This window comes from Clarias gariepinus, chromosome 10 (genome assembly GCF_024256425.1).
Source record: "Clarias gariepinus isolate MV-2021 ecotype Netherlands chromosome 10, CGAR_prim_01v2, whole genome shotgun sequence".
Lineage (NCBI taxonomy): Eukaryota > Metazoa > Chordata > Actinopteri > Siluriformes > Clariidae > Clarias > Clarias gariepinus.
In genome coordinates this window covers 5903473-5926970 of record NC_071109.1, presented here as the reverse complement: position 1 = coordinate 5926970, position 23498 = coordinate 5903473, and the positions used below count along the sequence as shown (strand labels likewise).

The following is a 23498-nucleotide window of genomic DNA, read 5'->3' as shown; positions in this document are numbered from 1 at the left end:
CATCTTGGTGGCCAAACTTTTGCATGAAACTGTATATATCAGGCTGACTGTGTGCTCTGTATGTACAGTATGTAAGTCGCTCTGGATAAGTGTATCTGCCTAACACCTTATTGTAAATCTAAATATGCCATGATAATCAAAACAGAGAGCAGCCAAACAAATACAGAATTCACAACTCAATATGTTTTAAAATCTGTTGAAATACTAAGGACCTCTTTTCTGAGTGATAAAATAACTTTAAAATGTTAAAGGTCCTACACATTATATTTTTCATTAAATTTTAATATGATCTTTAGGGTCCTAATGAAAAGTTTGTATTATACGTTAATTAAAAATTCAAAAGGATTGTGTAAAAAAAACACTACTTTTACCTGGTAAAAGCTAGCTCTGTTCTCAGCAACCTGTTTCAGTACATGCTAATTTAAATGCTCATGACCTCTGCTGATACCGCCCCCCCCCCCCCCCCCCCCCCCCAAACTGGAAAACTATGGATTATAGAGCCCGAGCCTGTTTTCTTCAGTCGTTTTTGGTTTGGTTTAAGTACGGAACCTACGCGGAAGTTTGTAATATCGCCTGACAATGCAGAAATTAAAAGAATGAACATGCATCGACCCGTTTGTCTTTCTCATCACTGCATGGGCATGAATTAACGGGCTGTTGCGCTGCCGCGAGCAACAACAAGAAAAGCGGAGAAACTTACTGAGAGAGATACGGACGTGATGTGTTTACTGATGTGTTTACATGACTTAATCTTCGACAGACATCGTTATAAACCATCTAACGTAACAAAGGTAAGCATAATATAGTTTTCCGACTACGTACACAGTTTACAACTAGACAATCACCTCAATGCATTGTTTATTATAAACGGGCGATTAGGGATTATATAGAGACGGATGTACACAGAGAAGAAGCCATAACCATGTTCTATGAGAGTATAAGTTAACTTACACTCCGCATTCATCGTGATTATTAGAAAAGGCGATCTGCAAAGACTTATAGTAAAATAAATCACACTCACCGAGCCTGGTGAAGATGAAGCAGGAACACGAAGCGTTAGTACAGATCCATTTTTAGGAGCAGCTTCCTAGTAAAACCTGCTTTATATTGACCCGCGTTTATAAAGCAGTCTGGTGAAAAATGATTATCGCAAACATGAACGCATTTAGGTAAATCAGCGGGGACGTTAGCTTTAAAAACTAAATTCAGCCACTGCGTCCTCAGTGGCTCAGATACCTAACCCTAGGTAGGTACCCTAGGTCACTAACCCTAGGTAGTGAATGACGACTGCTGTGTTCGCTATTACACCCAACAACTGTACACAACACTCGCTTAGGCGTCATTTTGCTCCAGCGGCGAAAAAACAATGGCCGACAGCTTCTTCTCTCTCGGGGCGGGTCTTTGCTAAAACACCAGTGTCAATCAACTTGTGTAGGAACGCCCTCTTGTGATGTGGCGTCACAAGGCAAGGCTTTTGCGATTGGCCTGATTTCAGAAGGGGGATGTTACTGTAATAAACGAAAAGAAAACCACTGCGCGGCTCTTTATCATCGTAGAGTGGTTGTGTACGCACTCTCCTAACACACAGTTTAGTCCAAACAGCTTAAAATAGTGCATGTAGTGCTGTATGACCCCTTTAACTTTAATATTTGACAGTTGTTCCACTAATTTGCTCATCCTTACAACTCGTAGAGGTATTATTGCAGCTGGTGGTCAAAACTGCAATAAGCAGCAATAAAATCCATTGGGACAGGCATCATGCTGCCCCATGTTCACTCTATGCATATTTAACAAACCCATACATCACAATGGATTGAACATGTCACTGATCTCACCGCCATTTTGTTTTTTGTCATTGTATGTGGTGTGCCTTGATTTAACTAAAGAAATTGAATACAGTGAGATTTTACTATTAGAGGTATTTTAACAAAGGGGTGAAAGGGTCTCTCTACATGCCACCTGGCACATCAGGAGATGGGTTGAGTTGCACTTGGGGGTAACAGTGACAGCCTGGGGTCGTCTGGGCTCAAACAAGAAACCTCCTGGTCAGCAGTCCAATACCTTAACCACTGAGCTTCCCCTGCCTCCAGTTTTAATGTATAACCTCTATTTAAAAAAACACACATTTTCAACAATATTTTAACTAAAAGAAACACTAAAAAATTGGGCTAGGATGAAAAAAGTTTGAAAACCTGTTAAATAAGTTTAATTGACTTTTGCTTTAAATGGAATTCGTTTAGACTTGATTCCTTCAAAACATACACCTTTTTTGACAAACCTACCAGAATTTCTATGTTCAGTTCTACAACCCCATTAAAGTTAAGCATTAGTATAAGGTATCATTGTTGGCATGAGCCTTTTACACATTAGGGATCACACAAAGAATCACAGTCTTTGCATGACAGGGTTTGGACATTTTAATAGTTTTAAGAAACACAATTATGCAGAGGCTCTTCTGAAAAGCAATTAGCTGGGACACTTTTTTAAGTCAAGGCACACAAAAATGTTTTGTTCTTTGCCCTGTTGCATAATTGGACTTTAATTGGACTATATGGAGTTTCGAAGAAAGTAATCTCTCTCATTTATGTTTATTTTTCCACAACTGCTTTTCTCAATCCTTTCGATGATGTTTTATGAACTGTATGTCACACATTATGTAAATTGTTCCCACGGACACCAAAAGTAAAATAGTCACTTGCCATGACTGGATGAATGAATCTACCCTCTGGGCTAAATCTACAGTACATTTTTTTCTAGTATCTGCTTTACTGGGGCTGTGGTGGCTTATTGTATTAAAGCTCTGAGTTACTGATCAGATGGTTGGCAGATCGAGCCCAAGCTCTTCCAGGTTGCAGCTATTCAGGCCTTGAGCGCGGCCCTTAACCCTGTCTGCTATCTGCAGGGTCGCCGTATTATGGCTGACCCTGTGCTCTGACTCCAGCCCACTAGCAAGAATCTGGGATATGTGAAGAATAAAGAATTTCTTTGTGCAGTAATATATATGAGACAAATTAAAGCTCAACTTGATATGTGTATTTTTGTTCTTATCACCAGTGGTCATGCTGTTTGTCTTTGTTCCTCAAAAGTTAAATAAAATCAATTTCAAGCTATTTTGTTGTTTATGTGGTTGGCAATAATAATAAAAAACAAATAGCTGATTAATTGGCTTATTCTTCAGAGTTAGCGATATTCAGCACATGATTAGCACTATTCAGGACACAAGGTCTATTTTTCACTCTATTATTCAGTTATTACGCACAAAAGTGGAATAGAATAATGTTTGATCATTTTCTTCCATTTTCTGTAATCTCTGACAAGCTTGCTTGACTTTAGAGTTCACAGGAGGCAAGTGCAAACAAGTAATATATTGGGAAAGTAGAACCTCAGAGACCTTCGGTCCAATACCTCGGACATGTTGCACGTGGCACTGCATAAAACTAAGAAAGTCTCGATTTCAATTTCACACTTCCATAGGAAATGAATGGAGGTCTGCTGCTTAATCACTTAGGAGTATGATTGTACAATCATGGATGTATGAATTAATAAACACATAAAGAAATGTGTTTGTCCAGCAATAAGCCCAAGGCTGACCAGGATCCCTGTGTAACTTCACATGTCCTGTTTTGCTTGTCCACAGGTTGCAGCTAGGTAGTTCTTGAGGCACAGGACATCTCAGAAGGATGGGCGAGGTACTCTGGAGACACTACATTTTGGCTGTTTTCGTGAAGAGGCCACATTTCCTGCCAGGTAAACGAAGGATGATGGGCCGGGTGGCTGCTGAGCAGTGGCCGCCGCTGCCTGTAGTTGGTCCAGACCTGCAGAAGGGTCTCCTTAAAGGGTCGTGTGGTCAGAGTGTAGAGAATGGGGTTTAGAGCGCTGTTTATGGGCAGGATGAAGATAACCACCCATGAGCTGATGGTTCCTGTGTGAGAAAATAGATAAAAGATTTATCGACTTGCATTTATTGTTTCTAAACTAGAGATTGGTGAACTATAATACCAGAAACTGGTATTAGGTGTCGGTCAGATCCTGTTCAAATTTACTGGTATTTATAAAAAAATCCGATTACACAGAGCCAAAAAAAAGTCAAACAATGTTCCATGTTGTCCCTGATTGATTAACATTAAAGTCACTTATTTCAGTATCTAAATTGTCAAGTAGTAAAAATGCATTCACTTGGTATTCACTTTAAAAGTGAGCTCCACTACAATCCAATCTCTCGTGGTCCCAGCAGTGGCAATCGGACATGAATTGGAATGAACTCAGAAGGTTCTAGTCCTTAGCAGAGAAACAATTAATCACTGCTATGTGCGCTATAGAACTTGACTTATTCCAGAGGTGACCACAAATTTATTATTCAGAACATAGAAGAAATTGCACAGAAGCAAACAAAGGGCTGTTTTATGAGCAGATGTTCAAGGAATTTTAATCTCAAAGACCCTGGATCAACACTCAAAGATCCATCCAGTTATCCTGTGCACGGTTGCAGCATCCTAGAGACAACCCATCGCTGGGTACAAGTAGCCCCTGGTACCTCTTACTCATATAGTACGGACAATTTGGAACCATTGATTAGCCATCATGTCGTGATGTGTTTGTACTGTGAGATGAAACCAACCAAGAACAGGAATATTATACAAACCCCATGCACAAACATCAGAGTTTAGATTCAAACCCCCAACCCTGGAAGTGTGAGTTGTCAGTGCCACCCATCCATTAATCAACCGTGCTGCCACAAAGCCTCAAGGATGAATAGATAAATCATGAAAAAAAGAACTAACCTGGGATTTCAACCTCCATGAGTGATAAGATCTTGAGGATGAAAATCGGTATCCAGCACAGGGAATCTGTGATGACGATGGAGAAGAAGCGTTTGGCCACGGTCAGCTCTTTCTTGATGTGGTTGCTGTATTTGGTGGTTTGGGTCCCTGTTCTCTGGATGTTGTAAAACATGCTTCCGTAAGACAAGACGATGATGAGGAATGCCACGAGGTTCAGGCCTACAGAGAAGCAAATCAGATGAACAAATTTAAACGGAAGTGGAAACTAATAAAGTGGAAAAAAAAAGAGCTTTATAGTCTTTAGGTGTGTACAATGAAAGTGAAGTGTCTAAAAAAGAATTAACATGGTTTCAGCGAACAATTGGAGCAGAAACGAGGAAGACAATGAAGCAAGGAAGTCAACAGGAAGCTTAGAGATACATTAGATATCTCCGGTAGATGTCACTGAGGTCTTTGTAAATCTTTTTTTTCCTCAGTTGAATCGGACAGAGAGATCGTCTAGCATACATGTTTGAGATTATAACAGATAAAGCAGAGCCAGAAGTGATGATGCTATCAGTTAATAGCGGTTTTTCCTGAGGGTGCAACCTGACCTCTATCACGCCAAACAAATTGAGGTTTAACCAACACAAATATTTTGTGAACACCTCATTGACCTGGAAAAAATCATATTGTAAGAAACATATTTTTTATAGTAGAAAAGTCTTAAGAAACACTCCAGGCGCCTTTCTCAGAAGAAAAGTTCATCATGTCAAGTATGATGTGCTTTTTTTTTTTTTTTACTGTTTTATAAATCTTGCTGGCTTATTATGTGGATTTATTTGTTGGTTTGTTATTAGTTTTAACTTATGTGGAGCCTCTGAATTGGTTGTTTCTATAAAATCAATAAAGTACTGTAGTAGAAGGATTGAGTTTAATATACTGTAAACCTTTAGACAGTACTGCCTGTGACGTAGATTAAGAAATCTATGCTTGTTCTTCTTTTATCATACAGTAATCATTCAATTATCACGTTTCTGCATATCCTGTCTAGTGCGGTGTAATGTAGCTGAGGGCACAGAGCAGGGCACCCACTGGATGGCATAAACACTGGTACTCAAATAAATACAAATAAAAATATAGTTGCAAGCAACAATGATGGGCCCAAGCACCCTGTGCAATCGCCACCCCGGGGCCAGCGCACAAACTGTGTGTTATTTGAGTGTGTTAAGACCTCGAAAAAGCCATCGCCAGGCGGTTGTACCGCACAACTTGCACACGTCACACACTATACAGGGCTCATGTCAGTTTGGGCCCTAAATATTTGTTGAGTGCGTTAGTGTGTGTGTGTGTCTGTGAGAGGGTTAGTGTGTGGTGTGAGTCGGTGTGTTAACGTTGGAAAATGGCATCGCACTATTATGATGTTACCCAATGTGATGTCACTGAATGTGATGTCACTAAATATAAGGTCACTTAATATAATGCCACACAGAAAGTAATTCATCATTTTTCAGCAGAAGTTTAAGACATCATCACGGCTGACCCGTTTGAGATATTAAAAATCCCTCCGAAATTATGTGTCATCAATGTCTTTAGATCACATCTGCTTGGGTTGGTGGCGGTTGTATAAATTTCCTAGGAGAAGTATATCAAAATGTATTGGTTGTTGTTCGGCTCAATGAGCTCTAAATGTGTACCGGGTTTCGTGTACATACGTGAAAGTGTGTATGAGCAATGCAGCAAAATCTCTTGTGAGCTACGACCGTGACTCTCAGGCCCCCGAATGGCAGCAAATTCCAACCTGTCTGCCAATTTTCATGAGTTTTTAAGCATGTTAAGACCCCAAAAAGCCCAAAGGGTGGGGAAAAAAATCCTTAGGAAAACAAGAGGGTCCTGCAGAGGGCAGAATGGGCACATGCAGTTATATGGGACACACCAATACCCTTATGACATGATTTTAGAATAAGGGCAATTTTATGTTAAGACCGTCACAAAAGCCCCTAATGCTGGAAAAAAAGCATCACAATATGATGTCATTTAATGACACATAAAAGCATCATAGTGTGATGTCTATCCATGTGATTTCACTCAATGTGATGTCACACAGAAAGTTATTAACCACTTTTTGGCATAAGTCTAAGGGATTGTCCATAAAAAAAAAATGTTTCAAATTTAAAAAATATTTAGGCTGGAAATGTACAATATTTAGAAAAGTTACAAAGTAAAAACAAATTAAAATAAAATAGTATAATTTATACAGGAGTTGCAAGACTTGTTAACTTATTTACAACAAATATAAAAAGGTATAAAAGTATAAAAAGGATATAGAAGTGTTAAAATATGTTGTGTGGTTACGACAGCAGCAATATTATTGAAACCTAAAGTATGAAATGAAACGGTACTAAAATGTGCACCAGCAGCGATGTGGTTGTCCATGTTCCAAAGTGCAGTTAGTCCTCATTTATGTGTAAATGGGCAATATTTGTCACCTTGAATTCTTTTTAATGACTCACCCAGAAAGATGACAATAGAGTAGATCTGAGCTCCTGCAGTCTCAGGCTGCTCAGAGTGCAGAGGAAAACAAACCCCGTTCGTCCCGTAGAAGTTCCTGAACACTCCTTTACACACCAGGGGCAAGAAGGCGATGACGAAGCCCAGGATCCAGATGGCCACCAGGATGGTCACGGTGCGCCTGCGACCGGGCGTCAGGTAGCGGAACGGGTAGACGATGCAGATGTACTTCTCCAGGGTGAGGTAGGTGAGGAGTAGGACGGAGACCTCGGTGGACAGCATGGCCAGGGAGCCTACCACCTGACAGGGCAAGCTGTCCATCCAGGCCTGTGCATGGCGGTTATACTCGCCACGGAACTTCAGGTCGTACGCCCCTATCACAAACAGGTAGACGCCCATCAAACCATCGGCACCTGCACAGGAAACCAGAAGATTCGGCTGCTCTGTTAGTGTTTTAATTTTATTCAATGCTTTATGTTTCGTAACACATGAGTATTACAGCATGCACACATTTACACCACTAATATTAAAAGCATGGTTCTTTACTAAAGTGTAAACAAAATTCTTGATTCTCAGTCTTGATTCTCAGTCTTCTCACTTCTATTACCAGAAGTGAAGCAGAGAGAGAGAAGTTAATTATTGTATTAGCCTTGTTAGTCACATTAAAATGGAAAAGGATGGAGACACAAAATAGAGAGAACAAGTAAAGAAATGGAAAAAGAAAAATTAAGAAAAGAAGAAAAAGAGAATGAAAGACAAACGAAATAAGTGTATAAACGACGGTAGGAGAGAAATAAATAGGTAAATAAATATGGTGAGAAAGAAAAATTGGAGAAATAAAGTTGGTGGAAGAGAGAAAGAAAAAAGAGAGAGAATGACGGTGGTAGAAAGAATGAACAAAGACAGAAGCAGAGATATTAGGAGACAAAAAGAGAAAATAGAAAGATGGAAAAAGAAAATGAGGGAGAGAAAAAGAGAAAAAATGGTGAGAAAGACAGAAAAGAAAAGAAAAATAAGAGAAAAAGAGATGGTGGGAAAAAGGAGAAGAAAGAACAAGACAGAAACAGTTGGGAAAAAGGAAATTATGAAAAGGAGGAAAGTGGAAAGAAAAAGATAAAGTTGAGAAAAAAGATGGTGAGTGGTGAAGAGAGAGAAATATGGTGAGAGAGAGAAAGTAAAAAGAAATGAACATGATGGGAAAGAAAAAGAAGAAGTGAAAGAAAATGAGAGGGGGAGAGAGAGAGAGAGAGAGAGAAATGGTAGGAGAAAGACAGACAGAGAAAGAATAAAGACAGAAAAAGATGGTGGAAAAAAAGAATTACAGAAAAGAAGATGGTGGGAGAGAATTTTTTTTTCCTTTTTAACTGTAAGTATTACTTGCGTTATCCCCCCCCCCCCCCCCCCCACAGCTTTCCTATCAAAATACAGTATTCATGCTCAACTCTGAGCTCTTTCTAAAATCAGCCTTTCCAAGCAGTTCCAGGACGCTCTGGTCCACCAGCAGCCGAGTCCTTCCAGTAAAACACCTCTTTAAACCTCTTAATAAAAGCATTAATGACTTATGAGCTATTTAATCATGCTTGATTTCCAAGCTGCCAATCTCCGCACTTCTTGCCATGCTTCTCGATCCAGGGGACACGTCCAACAACGTCCTGAATCTAACGCACAGCGCTCCGGAGGCTCTCGCTTATACAGACAAGCCCCCATGGCTTCGACTGTGTATGCAGAAAAATCAATTATTTGCTTCGAAGCATGATGTAGACATCAAAGTGAAGACTGCTGGGAACTGCTTTACACTCCAGCAAAGCTCCCAATCAAACCCGAACCTGCCTCATCTGCCGTCTCTCTCTCTCTCTCTCTCTCTCTCTCCGGCATGCAGATGACCAGGCCGTAGCTGAAACGTTCATATCCTGATATTTAGAACATCTCAAAGAGATGCTGAGAATCCAAACAGCAGTTTTTCATTTCACGGCCAATCAGGCTGAGCACCCGAAAAGAAGCGGCAGAGAGAGCTAAAAGAAAGATGAATAATAGAGAGTTTTATTATTATTTTTTCAGTGAAAAGTGGCCAATCGGACAAAAAGGCTGATGGGTGGAAATATGATTCATTTCTGATGCAAAAACAACAAGGCAAAGTGTGAGAGAAAGACTGAAGTGCAAGCTACATTGTTGGAGATTCATAATAACTTTCAGGATTGTGACCTGATTGTATCAGAAGAAAAAGGAAAACATCAACGCAAATGCATTTTTTATGAGCTTCAGGACTATAAAACCAAATTACACTAGATAATAATGAAGGTTCAAAATATCTCTCTTTCATTCTTGATAAAAGTCTCATCTCAATTCGGACGCCCACTCCTACCCATAACTGCGCTCTGAATCATCATCCTTCTGATCATCCGCAGCTCATCTAAAACTGCTTTGCTGTCGTTTTTTTCTTTGTCGATTAACGAGACTTGTACTCTCCCCACCTTCGGACTTCGGTTATTTGTCTCCCCTGCATTTATAATGTCTCTGACTCGTGCTTGTAATAACATGATTCAACTCAGGTACTCCCAGAGGTGTTCAAGTCAAACCGGGACTTTTCTTGTAAAACCGATTGACAATTAAAGAAGACTTAAGGCACAGTATGGTGATGAGACTCTTTCGTTGTAAAGAAGTCTGTGTGTCTGTAAAATAACATTCAGCAGACTTGCAGAACAGACGCTTCTGAATTGTACAGACAATCATTCCCTAACACCACTTGCACATTAAAGGTACTCGGCTGGGAGTTATTACCACATCCTGACCTCACTCCAAGACATTTCCATATACAGTAAAACCTTGGATTGCGAGTAACATGGTTTGCGAGTGTTCTGCAAGACGAGCAAAGATTTTTAATAAAATTTAACTTGGAAAAACAAACGAGTCTTGGTTTACGAGTACAGAGTATCATGTATTACGCATGTACTTCTTGTTTTGATGCAGAGCATCACGTGTTTACAACTGAGCCAACAATTTTTCTCTTTCTTGCGCTGCGAAATTGCTGGTAATCGTCTCCCCTGCTGGGTCTCAGTGCGCGTCTCTTACTGGTATAATCAACATTTGAGCATGCGTGTACTGTCTACTATAACACTGTCACCATGTGTGTGTGTAAAACATTTTTATTTTGTGTCTGTATGCGCGTGTGTACAGCGTGCGTGATGAATAAAGCAAAAGCAAGTCTCATTAGAAAGGTTAAGGATCCATTTTCTCTCTCTGCTCAAGGCTTAGCCTGCTCTCTGTGTTTGTGTTTGTGCCACACACACAGACCCCTCCTACTTTCGCCTTCACACACACACACACACACACTCTTTCTCTTTGCTCTTTCTCCTTGCTGATTCTTTTCAAAGGTAAAGTGCAGATTAATTGGTTTTATTTTTGTTTAACAGCAGTAATTCCGTTAGTGCGTTGCTCAATCGAGTGTTATTAAAGAGATTTCTTGTTTATTTTTTTGATGAAAGAGTGTTTCTGTTGTGTGAGCGTGTGAAAAGAGTGGAGAAAGGGTAATTGTGTAAGACAAGAAAAGGGAAAGGGGCAGGGGCTCCTTACTTTAGCTTCACACACACACGCACACACACACAGCGCGGAAACACTTATCTGTCAGGATTTATTTTTAGTTTTATTTTTTTACGGATAAAGTGCAGGTTAATTTATTAAATTTTTATTTTATATTTTGTGTTAATTATTTTTTTTGCATTAATTTTTTGGGGGCTGTGGAACGAAAAATTAGAGTTTCCATTATTTTTAATAGGAAAATTTGATTTGGTTTACGAGTGTTTTGCATTTGTGTTTTGAAGCAGGCAGTCCAATCATAGGTTCGGTGTGCTGAGGAAACTTTCTGCCTTGATGGTATCCAAGCACTAGTGAAACACTTGGATAGTATATTATGGGATTATATACATAAATGAAGCCAGTTTTTACTCTCATAAATATGTTTTGTTATTCTGCACACTCTAAAGTCCCCATAAACAACCCTAGAATATCTTTCTCTAATAAATTATTGTCACAGTTTTTAAAAAACGTTTTCCTGCGTGTTTGTAAGACCAAACACAAACATTAGTGCAAAAATCTGATTTCAAACCTTCTAGATTCAGAATCTTGTGGCTAGAATGGTGAGAGTAAGGTTAAGTTGTTACAGGTTGTTTTTGTTCAAGTGTGCGAAAATGCTGACAGTGCAAAATAATATGCCCGAAAGACTTACAGCAAAGGGAAATGATGCACATGGCATGGAGCTTGTTCTCCGAGCGGATGTAGGAGCGCATGCAGATGACAAAGATGTTCCCGAAGCAGGTGGTGGCAGACACGACCCAGACGAAGACACGCAGCACGATGTTAGCGAGCAGGTCCTCAAACGACGAGATGCCATCTGTGTTGGGCTTGCAGCTGCGTACGTGAGGAGCATAGCCGCAGTACTGGAACTTTTTAAAGTAGCTGTGTTCAGGAAAAGAGAAACAAGCACACTGAGCTGAAGGATAGAGGAGATTTTGGGTTATTTGTTTCTCAACAGAGGACGGCAGAAACACCAGTCACAACATTAGGGTACTATGTATTCCATTAATAATTATGTACATTCAAGGTGTGTTTTAGAGCCAGAAAATAACAGGAAGATGACCTGATGATTATCTGATGACCTACCGGCTACACGATGCTTTGTCACACAGATAAGAAAGTAACCTAGCAACCAACAGCTTCTGTTCTGCTGATTACTTACAATATATAAGCAGTATATTCTGGTCGACTCTCATTTAAAAGAAAAAAAAAAACATCTGAAAATGGATGAAGGAGGTAATAAGGATATTAATTTGCAGAACTTTGATTTGTTATCATAATTTAATTACCCCAGATGCTGTGCAAATATGTGATTCTGCATGGATTTGGTGGCGTTTCTTAGTTTGGTGTTAGCTTTCGCTCATTCAGAGCTTCTGTTAAAAATAAGATGATACTCTGGAATATGCTTCACATTTCGTAGCATGAGTGACTAATACTGACATTTTTAAGCTTTCTGATTAATAGCTAACTAATTGTTCCAGGGTGTAGAATCTCTTGTTCCACACACCAAGTAGTACAGTTTGTCAAGTGAGATATGACGCAACATAACAGCCTTTGTTGAGGAAGATGAACTGCATCCATCCTCATTTTTCAGAAGCTTATATAGAAAATTATTACTTTTATGCCAACTCTTCAAGAACATGTTTGTGTTTGAGTAGAGGAAGTGTTTATAAGCTTTCTTTCTTACTTGTGATCTATGTCAGCTCTACATCACATCACATAGCGCCAACTTTCTGTTACTATTCTATAAGATAACAAGTCTGTTATGTAAAATTGATAAACGTCTAGGCTGCATGTATAGTAGAGTAGAGTTGCAGGTTTGATCTTGCTCTTGGTTGGCCATTTTTTTCTTATTTCATAATCAGTAAAATACACCTACAGTATATACTGCAGATACATAGGTTCCCTTTCAAAAGCTACACTCGATGCTGCGTGATAACGCTATGGGAACGTCTTTTTGTTCCACCGGTTGTGAAGCAGGTGTGTGTCAAACACGCCAAAACTTTGGCTTATATAACCTTAGGTCAGGTGGCGTCAGAAAGTAAACGTACAGCTGCCAGAAAGTAACTTTTTACTACTTTTAGAGAGTATTAGGTCTTATGGCAGCTGTATCCACGGTGATACACGGTAATTTGTGTTTTCCCTTGCTCTTTATCCGGGAAAGTCCTAAAAATAATAAGTTTTTTTTTTGGGTTCACCATCCACGCTACAAAGGGCTAACTGCTAATCGCTATGTCTTCTGTTCAGCTCAGGTTAGTTCCTGACAATCTGTATACTTAATAGTATATTTTTTGTTTTGTTTAATAATATTTGTTTTTATAAAAAAAAAAAAAAAAAGAACAAAAAATCAGGCAAGCCAAAGGAAATATTTTGTTAAAAAGATGCTCTTGTTTTAAGACACTCTTGAAGAAGGTATGGTTACACGTAAATAAAAAGTAATGTTTGAAAGTAATTCATATTGTGTTGGCAGGTCTATGGTAACAGCAAACCAGAAATCAGAATATCTGCTGAGGGTTTTAAGTCATTCATAGTGTCAACTTCCTTGACATATAGTTTCTTTTTAGCCCGAATTAGATTTAATTCCATCAGACGAATATCTATTACCTGTTTATTGTAGTATGATCATTACATATAAATGATTTAAAAAAAGGCATAAATAATTTTATAGGGAGATGTTATATCGCAAGAAATATCGTTATCGCAATATTCAACAACAATATTGCATATCGCATATTTTCCTAATATCGTGCAGCCCTAGTTAACACCCGTTTTGAACCACTCTAGCGTCTGTCAGGCTTCTGACCCTTAATATTTTTTTTCTCAGGCTTTGTCAGCCTCCTCATGTTGCTTAGACTTTGCCCCTGGACTGGTCAAAGCTATTCTGCATCCTCACCCTAACCATCTTCCGAAGGTTCCATTCTCGACTATGCACAGAGTTGTTCTCGAAGCCTCTGTCCTCTGCCATTTACAGCTCCCCACCCTTACTGTGTCCAGTAGGTGCTCTTCAGATTTACGTCCACTACACTAGCCAGTGGCGTAAGTCAGAGCAACTTTTTATTAGACAAACGCTGTCACATTGGGTGAAAGATGCTATTGCCCTAGCCTATGAGGCGTGTGGTCACACTTAGCCGCTAGGAATCAGGGCTCATTCGACCAGGGGGATTGCCTCATCTATTGCGCTGGCAAGAGGTGTCCCCTTGCAGTAAGTGTGTGGCAGGTTGGTCCTCTCCGCACACATTTGTCAGATTTTATAGTTTGGATGTCCATGCTACTTAGGGCTCGCGGGTCCTCGAGTCAGCATCCCAAAGTTCTGTCTGAGACCTCTTTGGCAATTGTGTGCACACTACACAACCATGGGGGTCCAGACACTTGCAGTGCGGCGGCGTTGGTATTCTTGTTCCCATAGCTTTTTCACGCAGCATCGAGTGTAGCTTTTGAAAGGTAACGTTTCGGGTTACTTTGCTGTAACCCTGTTACCTGAAAAAGCGGAAAAGAGATGGAGTGCGGCATTGGAGCGCAGCCTCCACATGCCAGTCACTGGCATCCTTTCAGACAAAAATTGACCTGAGGATGTTTCCGGGTTCAGTCCTATTTATAACCCGCAGGTGCACCTCATCAGATGACTTCACCTGACCGAGGTTATATAAGCCAAAGTTTTGGCGTGTTTGACACAGACATCCTTCACAACTGGTGGAACAAAGAGACGTTCCCATAGCGTTTTCACGCAGCATCTCTTTCCCGCTTTTTCAGGGAACATGGTTACAGCAAAGTAACCCGAGATTAATCTAGCCTTATGTTTGTCAGTGCTGGATGATTTCCGAATATTTATTTCTTGTGCAAAAAAAAAAATCAAATACAGTGGTACGTCGACATACGAACGCCCCACCTTGAAAAAATTCATCTTGAGAACTGAAATTTTGCAAGAAATTTGCCTCAGCATGCGAAACATTTTCAGCATATAAGCAAATAAACCCAGCTAAAGTGAATGCCAGCTTACATAAAATGCATGCAAGCCGTTCAAAACTTGTTTGCGACAGTGGAAGGCCAAGCGGAGCAAGTTTACAGATTTTTTTTACAGACATTTTTTTCCATGAAGCGATGCACCCATCATGCATAGTGTCTACTGTACAAAACTCTGGGGGCAGTGTAATGATCTGGGGTTGCTTCAGTTGCTCAGGTCGATGCTTTGTGGCAACATAATGAAGTCAGCTGATATGTACTGAATGACCAGGTTATCACATCTATGAAGTTATTCCTTCCTTAAGGTATGGCCATATTCCAATACTCAGATTGTGAAAAAGAACATGAACTGGCTGCCACGTTGTGCCGTAACGGTGGTCGGAAAAAAAAAGAGGGAATTACTTAATACCCATTAAAGGAGATTGTATATAAACTCTAAGTAATATAAAGTGTAAGGTACTAGGCTGTTTTTAATATTATATTATAATATAATGATTTGTATGTTAGTGTGGTTGGACAAGTGGAGCCAAATCGCGTATACAGTACATGACCCAATTTTGCTGACATGCCATTTTCCTATTGCTAATTTGTCACCTGTCTGTATGTGCAGTATAATGTAGAAATTATGTAAAGTATGCAACTGTGTAGCTGTTTAAAGGGATAGCTAGTTTTTTTTCTTCCAAGTTTGTCTTAAATCAAAACTGAAGTTCATAGAAGTGCATTACGGTAGGTCTTGGACTTAATAAATTTTCCTGCTCCGAACACCGCCCTTAAAGTTTGTCACCCAGAGGGCGAGTACAATGTAAGTAATCGAGGCCAAATTCCACAACCTTCATTCCAAATATTTATCTGAGATGCGTATGAAGCTTCTGCAGTGGCAGTAAGCTAAACCGAGTTTTGCGTCTTTTAAACTCACGGTGTATTTAGTACAAATGCTTACTTTTACCTTTCCCCAGAAAAAGTAGGATGAAAAGAAAAGAGTTGAATTTGTAGTAAGCAAACATCTTTCATCTACTTTTAGCAAATTGCAAAAAAGTACAGATGCTGTTCACACTTTTCTCAAGAACAAAACACCCAGATAACAGACCTTAGAGTGCTTCCAGAGCAGTGAGTAGCTCATGTTTGCGAAAATGACCAACATTTGTAAAAGGAAAGAAAAAAAAGGAAAGTCTTACATATGTGAGAGGTTTTTAAGAGGTTCAAACATCCTCCTGTGAATGTTTCCAATCTCGATGCCCTCGATGCTTCTGAAAGACAAACAGCTTGCTCTTAGCCATTAGGACATTTCTTATTTGCTTTAAAACAGGATCGAGCTTTTTGGGCCATTTACAGAAATATTTGATGCATAAAAATGAAAATATACAGCATCTTTGTTAAAGGACGGTACAGGCGGAGGAGTGATATACTGTAGTGCGGCACCATTATGAAAACGATAAGCTTGCCTTTCTTTTTTCTTAGGCTCATCTGAATGCATGTATCTAATAACAAGTACACAGAGTGACAGTGTGATAATGACTGCTCCTCAGAGCCCTATAGTGAGATGAAGAAAAAAAAACGATGCTTTAGTTTTTTTTTTTTTTTTTTTTTGAAAGCTTGTTTTTGCTTCCAAAATGCTCCGGGCTTCAGACGCTGCTAGTTATATAGTGAGGAACAGCCACCCACATTGACTATTCAACGAGGTTACAGAAACCATGTTTTGCTCTATTGATGAATCATTTACAAGTGATATTCTGTGTCTCATTTCGACTTTAAAGATCTATAATAACCCCAAACACTTCATGCTATCTGGGTGTCTCTTGAGGTGGACTCTTTTTTATTTCTTCTGAAGATTTACTAACAGTAGGACCAAGAAACCCAATTTGATTAATGCTTTAAAGAATTCTCTAAAACATACTTTTTACATAATAATAGTAAAAAAAATAAACCACATTATGATTTATAGTTTTAGAAAAGCATGAGTCGTGAGGGTCATCTATTGATTCAGACTCAGTGTCTTCACTGCCGGTTCAGTTCAAGGGAAAAGGAAATCAATATGAAGAATGCGATCTTAAGGCAAATATAAAGAGAGCAAACTGTGACCCATTAGTGCTACAAATTCTCTTAAGGATTTCTAGATTGTCTTTTGTTCCTTTTCTCCCTGTGCTCAAACCTAAACTTGTAATCTTGTGTTTATCTGTCTCATGTTTCACTTTGATCACTGAGTTTAACTTTCTAATAGTTCGTCAATTCGGCGTCGTCTAACAAGTACGTACCTCATCCTGTTTTGTTTTGATTTACAGATTATATCTTGTGCCTGTTTACACGATAATTACCTTGTCTTGACCTCTGTTATAACCCTATGCCTACAGTAGTATTATTGGACAGCACTAAGTCGTGCCACCACTGAGTATCCTGAAACTACCATCCAACATCTACATCACCTTGTCTTAAAAGAACAATAAAAGTTGATGGACATTATGTCTCCATTCCACTGACCCGAATTTGCTCCTTATTCAAAATTGGCTCTGAAGTCCTTGCGGTCTCTACCAGTTTGGTTAATTCTTTAAGTGCAGCGACCTACCCATCCACACACCCCCCCTACCCCCAATTGAACCCTTAACAGTGGAAACAAATTTGTCAGGACATGAAAACGGATCTACAGCGTATTTTGACATGAGCAATATGAGCAATAAGGGTGTGTTATCGAAATAATAATGTTTCAATAAATGCCTGTTATGGATTTAACAATGTTCTACTGAGCCCTAAATACTGTAAATGATAATGCCTGTCATGTTGTTGTTTTTTGTGATCTGAGTGTATTATGAGTGAAATAAAGCTGATCACATCAAGTGCACTTTCACTTTGCAAAAGGTATATATTTCAGATGAGTAAAACTAAAGAGGCCAAACTGGTCCCCTCCCTACAGTAGCTGTGGGAGTACTGGGGTACTATTATTGATTTTACATTTCATCTGCTTTGCAAAAGTTGCCACTCTTTGTGACTGAAATCAAGGGATTGAAAAAAGGGGATTGGCAAAGGTTCCACCACTTTTTTCTTTCCAGGTGAAGAAAAATAATATTTGTGTAATCCTGTTGTTATTAACACACAATTGCAGCTGTGTAAAGACATCACTCACACACAATTACACCTTTAAATTGTGATTGTGCTTTAAAACAGAGTCAGGATTGATAAATATTGATAAAGGAGGGAAATGTCATTATTTTACAGTAAAATTAACAAATTTGCACTTTTAATATTCATAAGACACTCAAAGCTTTATAAACGTGATTAAGTGAAAATCGTGTACGCATATTCACGAGAGAGATTTACAATCATACATGCAGTATGTTATATCCCACGTTATACAGTATGCGGGATCTTTGTTTTTCGTTTTCTTTAATAATGATTTTTCATTGCCTGTGTCTTCTCCATATATTTTTATTATTATTATTATTATTATTGTTACCTTTACTTTTTGCTTTTCTTCTTCATTAGTGCTAATTCCTAGCATCGCTTTATGTTCGAATGCACAGGTACAGTAAATGCGTGTATATATTTTATTTCTGTTTTTTATTTTGTGACTTGATTCTGAGCTTCGGCAGCACGAGTGTATGCTGGTCCTGTCATACATTACACATAATATTGTGTGTGTTTTGTAGGATTCTCTCTTAATCAAGTGTGTTATGCCTTGAATGTTGCCGTGAATACAAATAGTGATGCACAGTTTTGTGTTTGATTGAACTCAGTGCAGATATGCAGGAGTCATTTTTCCTGTCCTAACAGAGAATACAGAACCTGAGACATGCAGGGTGAGGTGTATGGTGTGTGAGGTCTGGGGGCGTCTCGTGCACTTATGCGCAAAACAATGTCCTTATTTTTTAAATCTCACTCCAAGCTTTTCTGAAAAGTTGGCAGCTCTGCCACACTAAATAAAATTAGACGATCAATTTAAAATTAAATTAAAGATAAATTTGTCATCAGACTATTTTATGAAATTAACAGGAATGAACAAACCATAGACATTTTAGATTGAAACCTTTTTATTGTGCAACATACTTTAACATGTAATAAATCTTTTGATTGGGTTTAATCATGATTGTTTTCCTTAAAATATCATTCTGTTAATTTTGTCATTACGTCCATCTACATTTAATAATGAGGATTGTTGGATGCCGAATGCTGCCGAACAGGTAGGGAGGTGATAAAAAAAAAAGGACTCCATAAATGGGTAGAAAATCAACAATGACTCGATAACAGCGCTTATTAGTCAAAACCGGCAAAACAGGGCGTTAATATCGGGACGGGGCAAGTGACGACCACTTCAGAATCCGTGGCCGAGCTCTCCAGTGGTCTTTACGAATTTGCATCTGTCTAGATTTGGGAGGGAGCACATTCGGCCCGGTGGAATGGGGACCTAACTTCGGCATACTGTACAGTAGGTCGTTCAACTTTTTATAATTTTTTTTTTTGTTCTAATTCATTGCAAGCAAATAATTGATTCCAAGCAGAAGCATTCTTGAGTTCTTGATAAAGGAGGGGTGTCGGCTGTCTGATACTGTAAAGAACACTACGTAAAGAATATTTATGGACATGACGCCACTGAAAAGAGCAATTTTTATACCCACTTTTGCATTGCTTTATATACTTTCATCAAAAGTATTAGGCACATGCAAATGAAGGCAATAGAGCAAGGGTGGCATTAAAAAGAAAACCCCTATAAAACCCAGTAAACAGTAAGTGACAATGCTTTGGGGATCCTTTTGTATTGTAAAAATCCAACAATGGACCAACTGTTCATGCACTATTAATCTTAATGTGATATTCAATGTTTCAGCTCCTAACAGTTTATGTGATAATAAAGAAAGCGTTTAGCAGCTCCCGCTATTTTTTTTTTTAATTTTTATATACAGTAACATACATTTACGGTGCATTTTGTTGAGAGGATGTAAAATATTTAAGGCCACAGACAGTAAAGTCGACTTACAGCGATTTCAGCTTGTGCAGTTTGTCAAAATGGTCCATTAGCAGCTCCTGAATTGGGTTGTATGAAATATTCCTGTGAAGTAAAAGCAAAGAAATTGGCTATCGCTTTCAAATGACTGACATTCATCTCAAAGCTCACGGTAGTTACAGTTTAGGGGAATTGTGCAATGTCGTGATTGAGGGCAGCTCAGGCAGGTCGAGGGTTCAAGCAGTTTGTAGTTATAAGTATAACAAGGAAGGAAAAGGACTTACAGCTGCAGCAAATCCCCCAGATTTATAAAAAGATCAGGTGAGATTTTCTCAATTCTGTTACTCGATAAGTCTCTGTGAGAAAAAAGAAATAAATAAAAATTAACTTGGCTTAGACTGAGAAGCTAGAGGCAAATAAGATCCAGGCCAAAGTATTGGCATCCCTTTCATTAAATTATGCAAGCATTTTTGTTTAAAAGAAAACAATACACACATTTAACTTTGCTAATCATACAAAATTATTAAAAACTTAAATGTTTAAATTATATATTTTTTCTAATAAAAACTATATTAGTATATCTTAATACAGCACTTTATAATGATGGCTTGCTAAACAGAAAATAATAAATACCCTAATGGTCCTAGTTTAAAGCATTTCCGCAGTTCATAGGTACAGCTCATATTTTCTAATTTCATGGCATTTTATGCCAAAATATTTAGACCCTATAAATATTCTTTGTCAAGGTTAAAAACGTAATAAGTAGAAAATTTATGCAGTCATTGCAAGCCATTAAAAGCACGATTAAGTCAGGAAGATAAGAAAAAACACAAACAAACAAACAAAAAAAAAACTGTACGATAACGAAAGACATAAAACATTCTAAAACTGAAGACTGAACCTTTTAATTGTAGAACTTCAGGAAAATTTTAGTTTTTTTTTTATTCTGATAAATATAAAGCCATATCTATGCAAAGCTTGGATGGCTCTGGCAGGAGACTTGTTGATGCACATTTCAGTAATAACCCCAAATACGAGGAGTGTTTCAGTCACACCAGGATTTTGATTGTGCTGAATAACAAAACACCTTTATTTTCTTTATGTGATCCCCTGCTACCTACTATTAACGTAGGCCAGGGTTTCAGGAGTGACGCAAGATCATGGCTTCACCATGCTCAGAAAACTTTCTACCTTGATAACATCCACTTGGAAAATTGCATTAGTGTAGTAGAGTGTAGTAGAGTGCATTAGTGAAGTAGTGAAACATTGGGAAAAGTGCATTAGTGTAGTAGAGAATTATATAAAGAAACATATATATTTTTCTTTTTTTAAAACTGTGTTCTGTTATTCTGTACGACCAAATCAAAAGAAAATTACACAATCTGTGTTTTCTAACTTTTTGTTCAAATTTAAACCATGTTGAGAGCAGAAATCAATTCATACTCACATGCACAAATTTAAAATATACACTTCTTACAGAAATCTTTAACTTTGTTAGACTTTAAATTACATTGCGTTGTTATTAACCCCACAGTAATATTAACTGCAGAGTGTAAACAGTTCTGGACACTTTTCTTTTTGCAGAAAAAAAAGAGCTATTTATATCACCATATTTTTATCTTCTGTATGGGAATATAAATTTTTCATTCATTCATGATAAGTTATTAGAGTCAACTGTATCTTTGAAGTCCTGCACTCTGTAGGAGAACAAATCTCATTTCTTAAATGAGAACTGGGCCAAATTGTGCCAGCTTTAGAACTGATGAGGAAATTGGACCAAGCGATTTCTTAATTTGGGTCTTAGAAAAAAAACAAAAAACGGTTAGACTTTAAACTCTAGAGAATATTATGGGTTAATTATTTCTGCAAAATTGTATTTGCAGGAGATCAAACTGACTCGGAACGTACAGCTCGCCCAGCTTGCGCAGCAAAGAGAACGCCTGCTCATGGATATGACTGATCCTGTTTTTCTGAAGCACTCTAAAGAGAGAGAGAGAGAGGGCGAGAGAGAGAGAGAGAGAGAGAGAGAGAGACAGCCAAAGAAAGTAGAAAAACAATGAGAGAGATAGTGAGAGATTTTTACATTATTATCTAACAAAAAAAACATTTTTTATATAAGCATTTTAGAAAACAGCACAATTGATTTCATTATAAATAAATTTTCTTACATTACATTGCATGCTTTATTACATCATCGTTTCTATAGAAAGCAATAACAGGGATTTAAAGAATAAAGGGAGGCATGAATGGGTTAAAAGCACCTGTAATTATTAATATGGTGACGTTTGCTGTGAGAGGTTTTTTATTTGATAGTGTCCTTCAGATATGACCTCATGACTTTAGGATGTTGTAGTTCCTTGGTAACATATTAAGTTGTTTTTGTGTATCTATAAATGAATGCATGCATGTGACATTTTATTCTTTAATTACTGTAGTTAAAATGGTTGGAATGTTGTGACATGATGTTGGTTTGGTATCACACCACCCTGTGTTTTATTCCTTTCACAGCAAACTGAGTAATGTTACGTTATACTTCATAGAAAATATATTATATAATGTTATTAAAAATGGATAAGTAGCTTCCTAAACTTGTCCAAGGAGCAGGAACTTAGGAGACTTTAATTATTGTTTACGAAACAATTATTTACACGAGAGGGAACATTGTTTACATACAGAACATAATTTACCAATGAAATATTTGGGAAAAAATGATAAATCTGTGGCTGTGTACAGCATGGAAAATATTCTTACAGCACAGTAAGCATGCTACAGGAGTAGAATGTTCTATTGTCAACAATCTCCATCTGATTCCCTTCCATATCTCTGTAAACACACACACACACACACACACACACACACACACAGTAACGTTCATAGATTTGTGATTATTACATAAACAGTTGTAAAAAAAAACTAGTAATTTAAATTAAATGGCTTTAATACCCTACAATAAAGAATTAATACCCTGATCACCACTAACAGTGAACTATCCTTTATATAGATGCAAAAGTTTGCATCCCCCACAATGAGAAAGGATCATAATTAATCTCTAACTTACAGTTTATGATATAAAAATATAGTTACAATTATATAGTAATATACATATATATAGTTAAAACAGAGTCCCAAAGTCCCAAAAGGTCTCATTACTTTATAGTGTAGAAACAAATTATTTATCAAAATTTTTGTGGGAACCAATTATTTATCTTGTAGGAACACATTCAGTAATCATTTTTAAAAACTATGGGTCTGATGGATGCACATACTTTTAAACAATGTTTTTTTTTTCTTTAAACAATGTGTCCCACAATAAATAAACGAGCTAATGTTAGAGAAAATTAATTAATACCTCCTGATTTGAGAATTCACCCAATTGACTTTAATCCGTATTAATTACCCGTGAATGTTTGCACATTAATATTTATGACTGTTAGTTGTAGAGATAGCAAATGCGGTTCTACACACATTCTGTATTTTGATATGGCATACAAACAAACCGAATCGATCCGAACGCCGGCTAAGTTGCGTGCACGTTCAAAACTTTTTTACAACCGTGAAAAGCCAAACAAAGCAGTTTAAAAATTGTTTTGGTGGGAGTGAAGAGTGCCAGTAAAGGCAAGGACAGTTTCAGTCGATAAAATGTATGCAAATATTTACTATTTTCAGAATTTTCGTCTTCAAATTTAGGTGATTGTTCGTTGTTTTGTGTCAGGTTTACAGGTTTCTAACTGAGGAAGTAAACAAAAATGAATCCTTTGTACGGAGCC

General features: G+C 38.0%; 1 protein-coding gene across 1 annotated transcript in view; it reads right to left on the bottom strand.

Annotated features, from left to right (window-relative positions):
• Positions 1-3644: 3644 nt before the first annotated feature.
• Positions 3645-23498, bottom strand: part of rxfp1 (relaxin family peptide receptor 1) — a 64986-nt gene continuing 45132 nt past the window's right edge. Inside the window, exons 10-18 of the mRNA XM_053506206.1 lie at positions 22483-22554; positions 21640-21711; positions 20016-20087; positions 19765-19836; positions 15977-16048; positions 11494-11723; positions 7274-7684; positions 4782-5000; positions 3645-3922 (exon numbers count right to left, since the gene is read on the bottom strand). Of these exons, the coding sequence (XP_053362181.1) occupies positions 3645-3922; positions 4782-5000; positions 7274-7684; positions 11494-11723; positions 15977-16048; positions 19765-19836; positions 20016-20087; positions 21640-21711; positions 22483-22554 (1498 nt within the window). The remainder of the gene's footprint in view (positions 3923-4781; positions 5001-7273; positions 7685-11493; positions 11724-15976; positions 16049-19764; positions 19837-20015; positions 20088-21639; positions 21712-22482; positions 22555-23498) is intronic.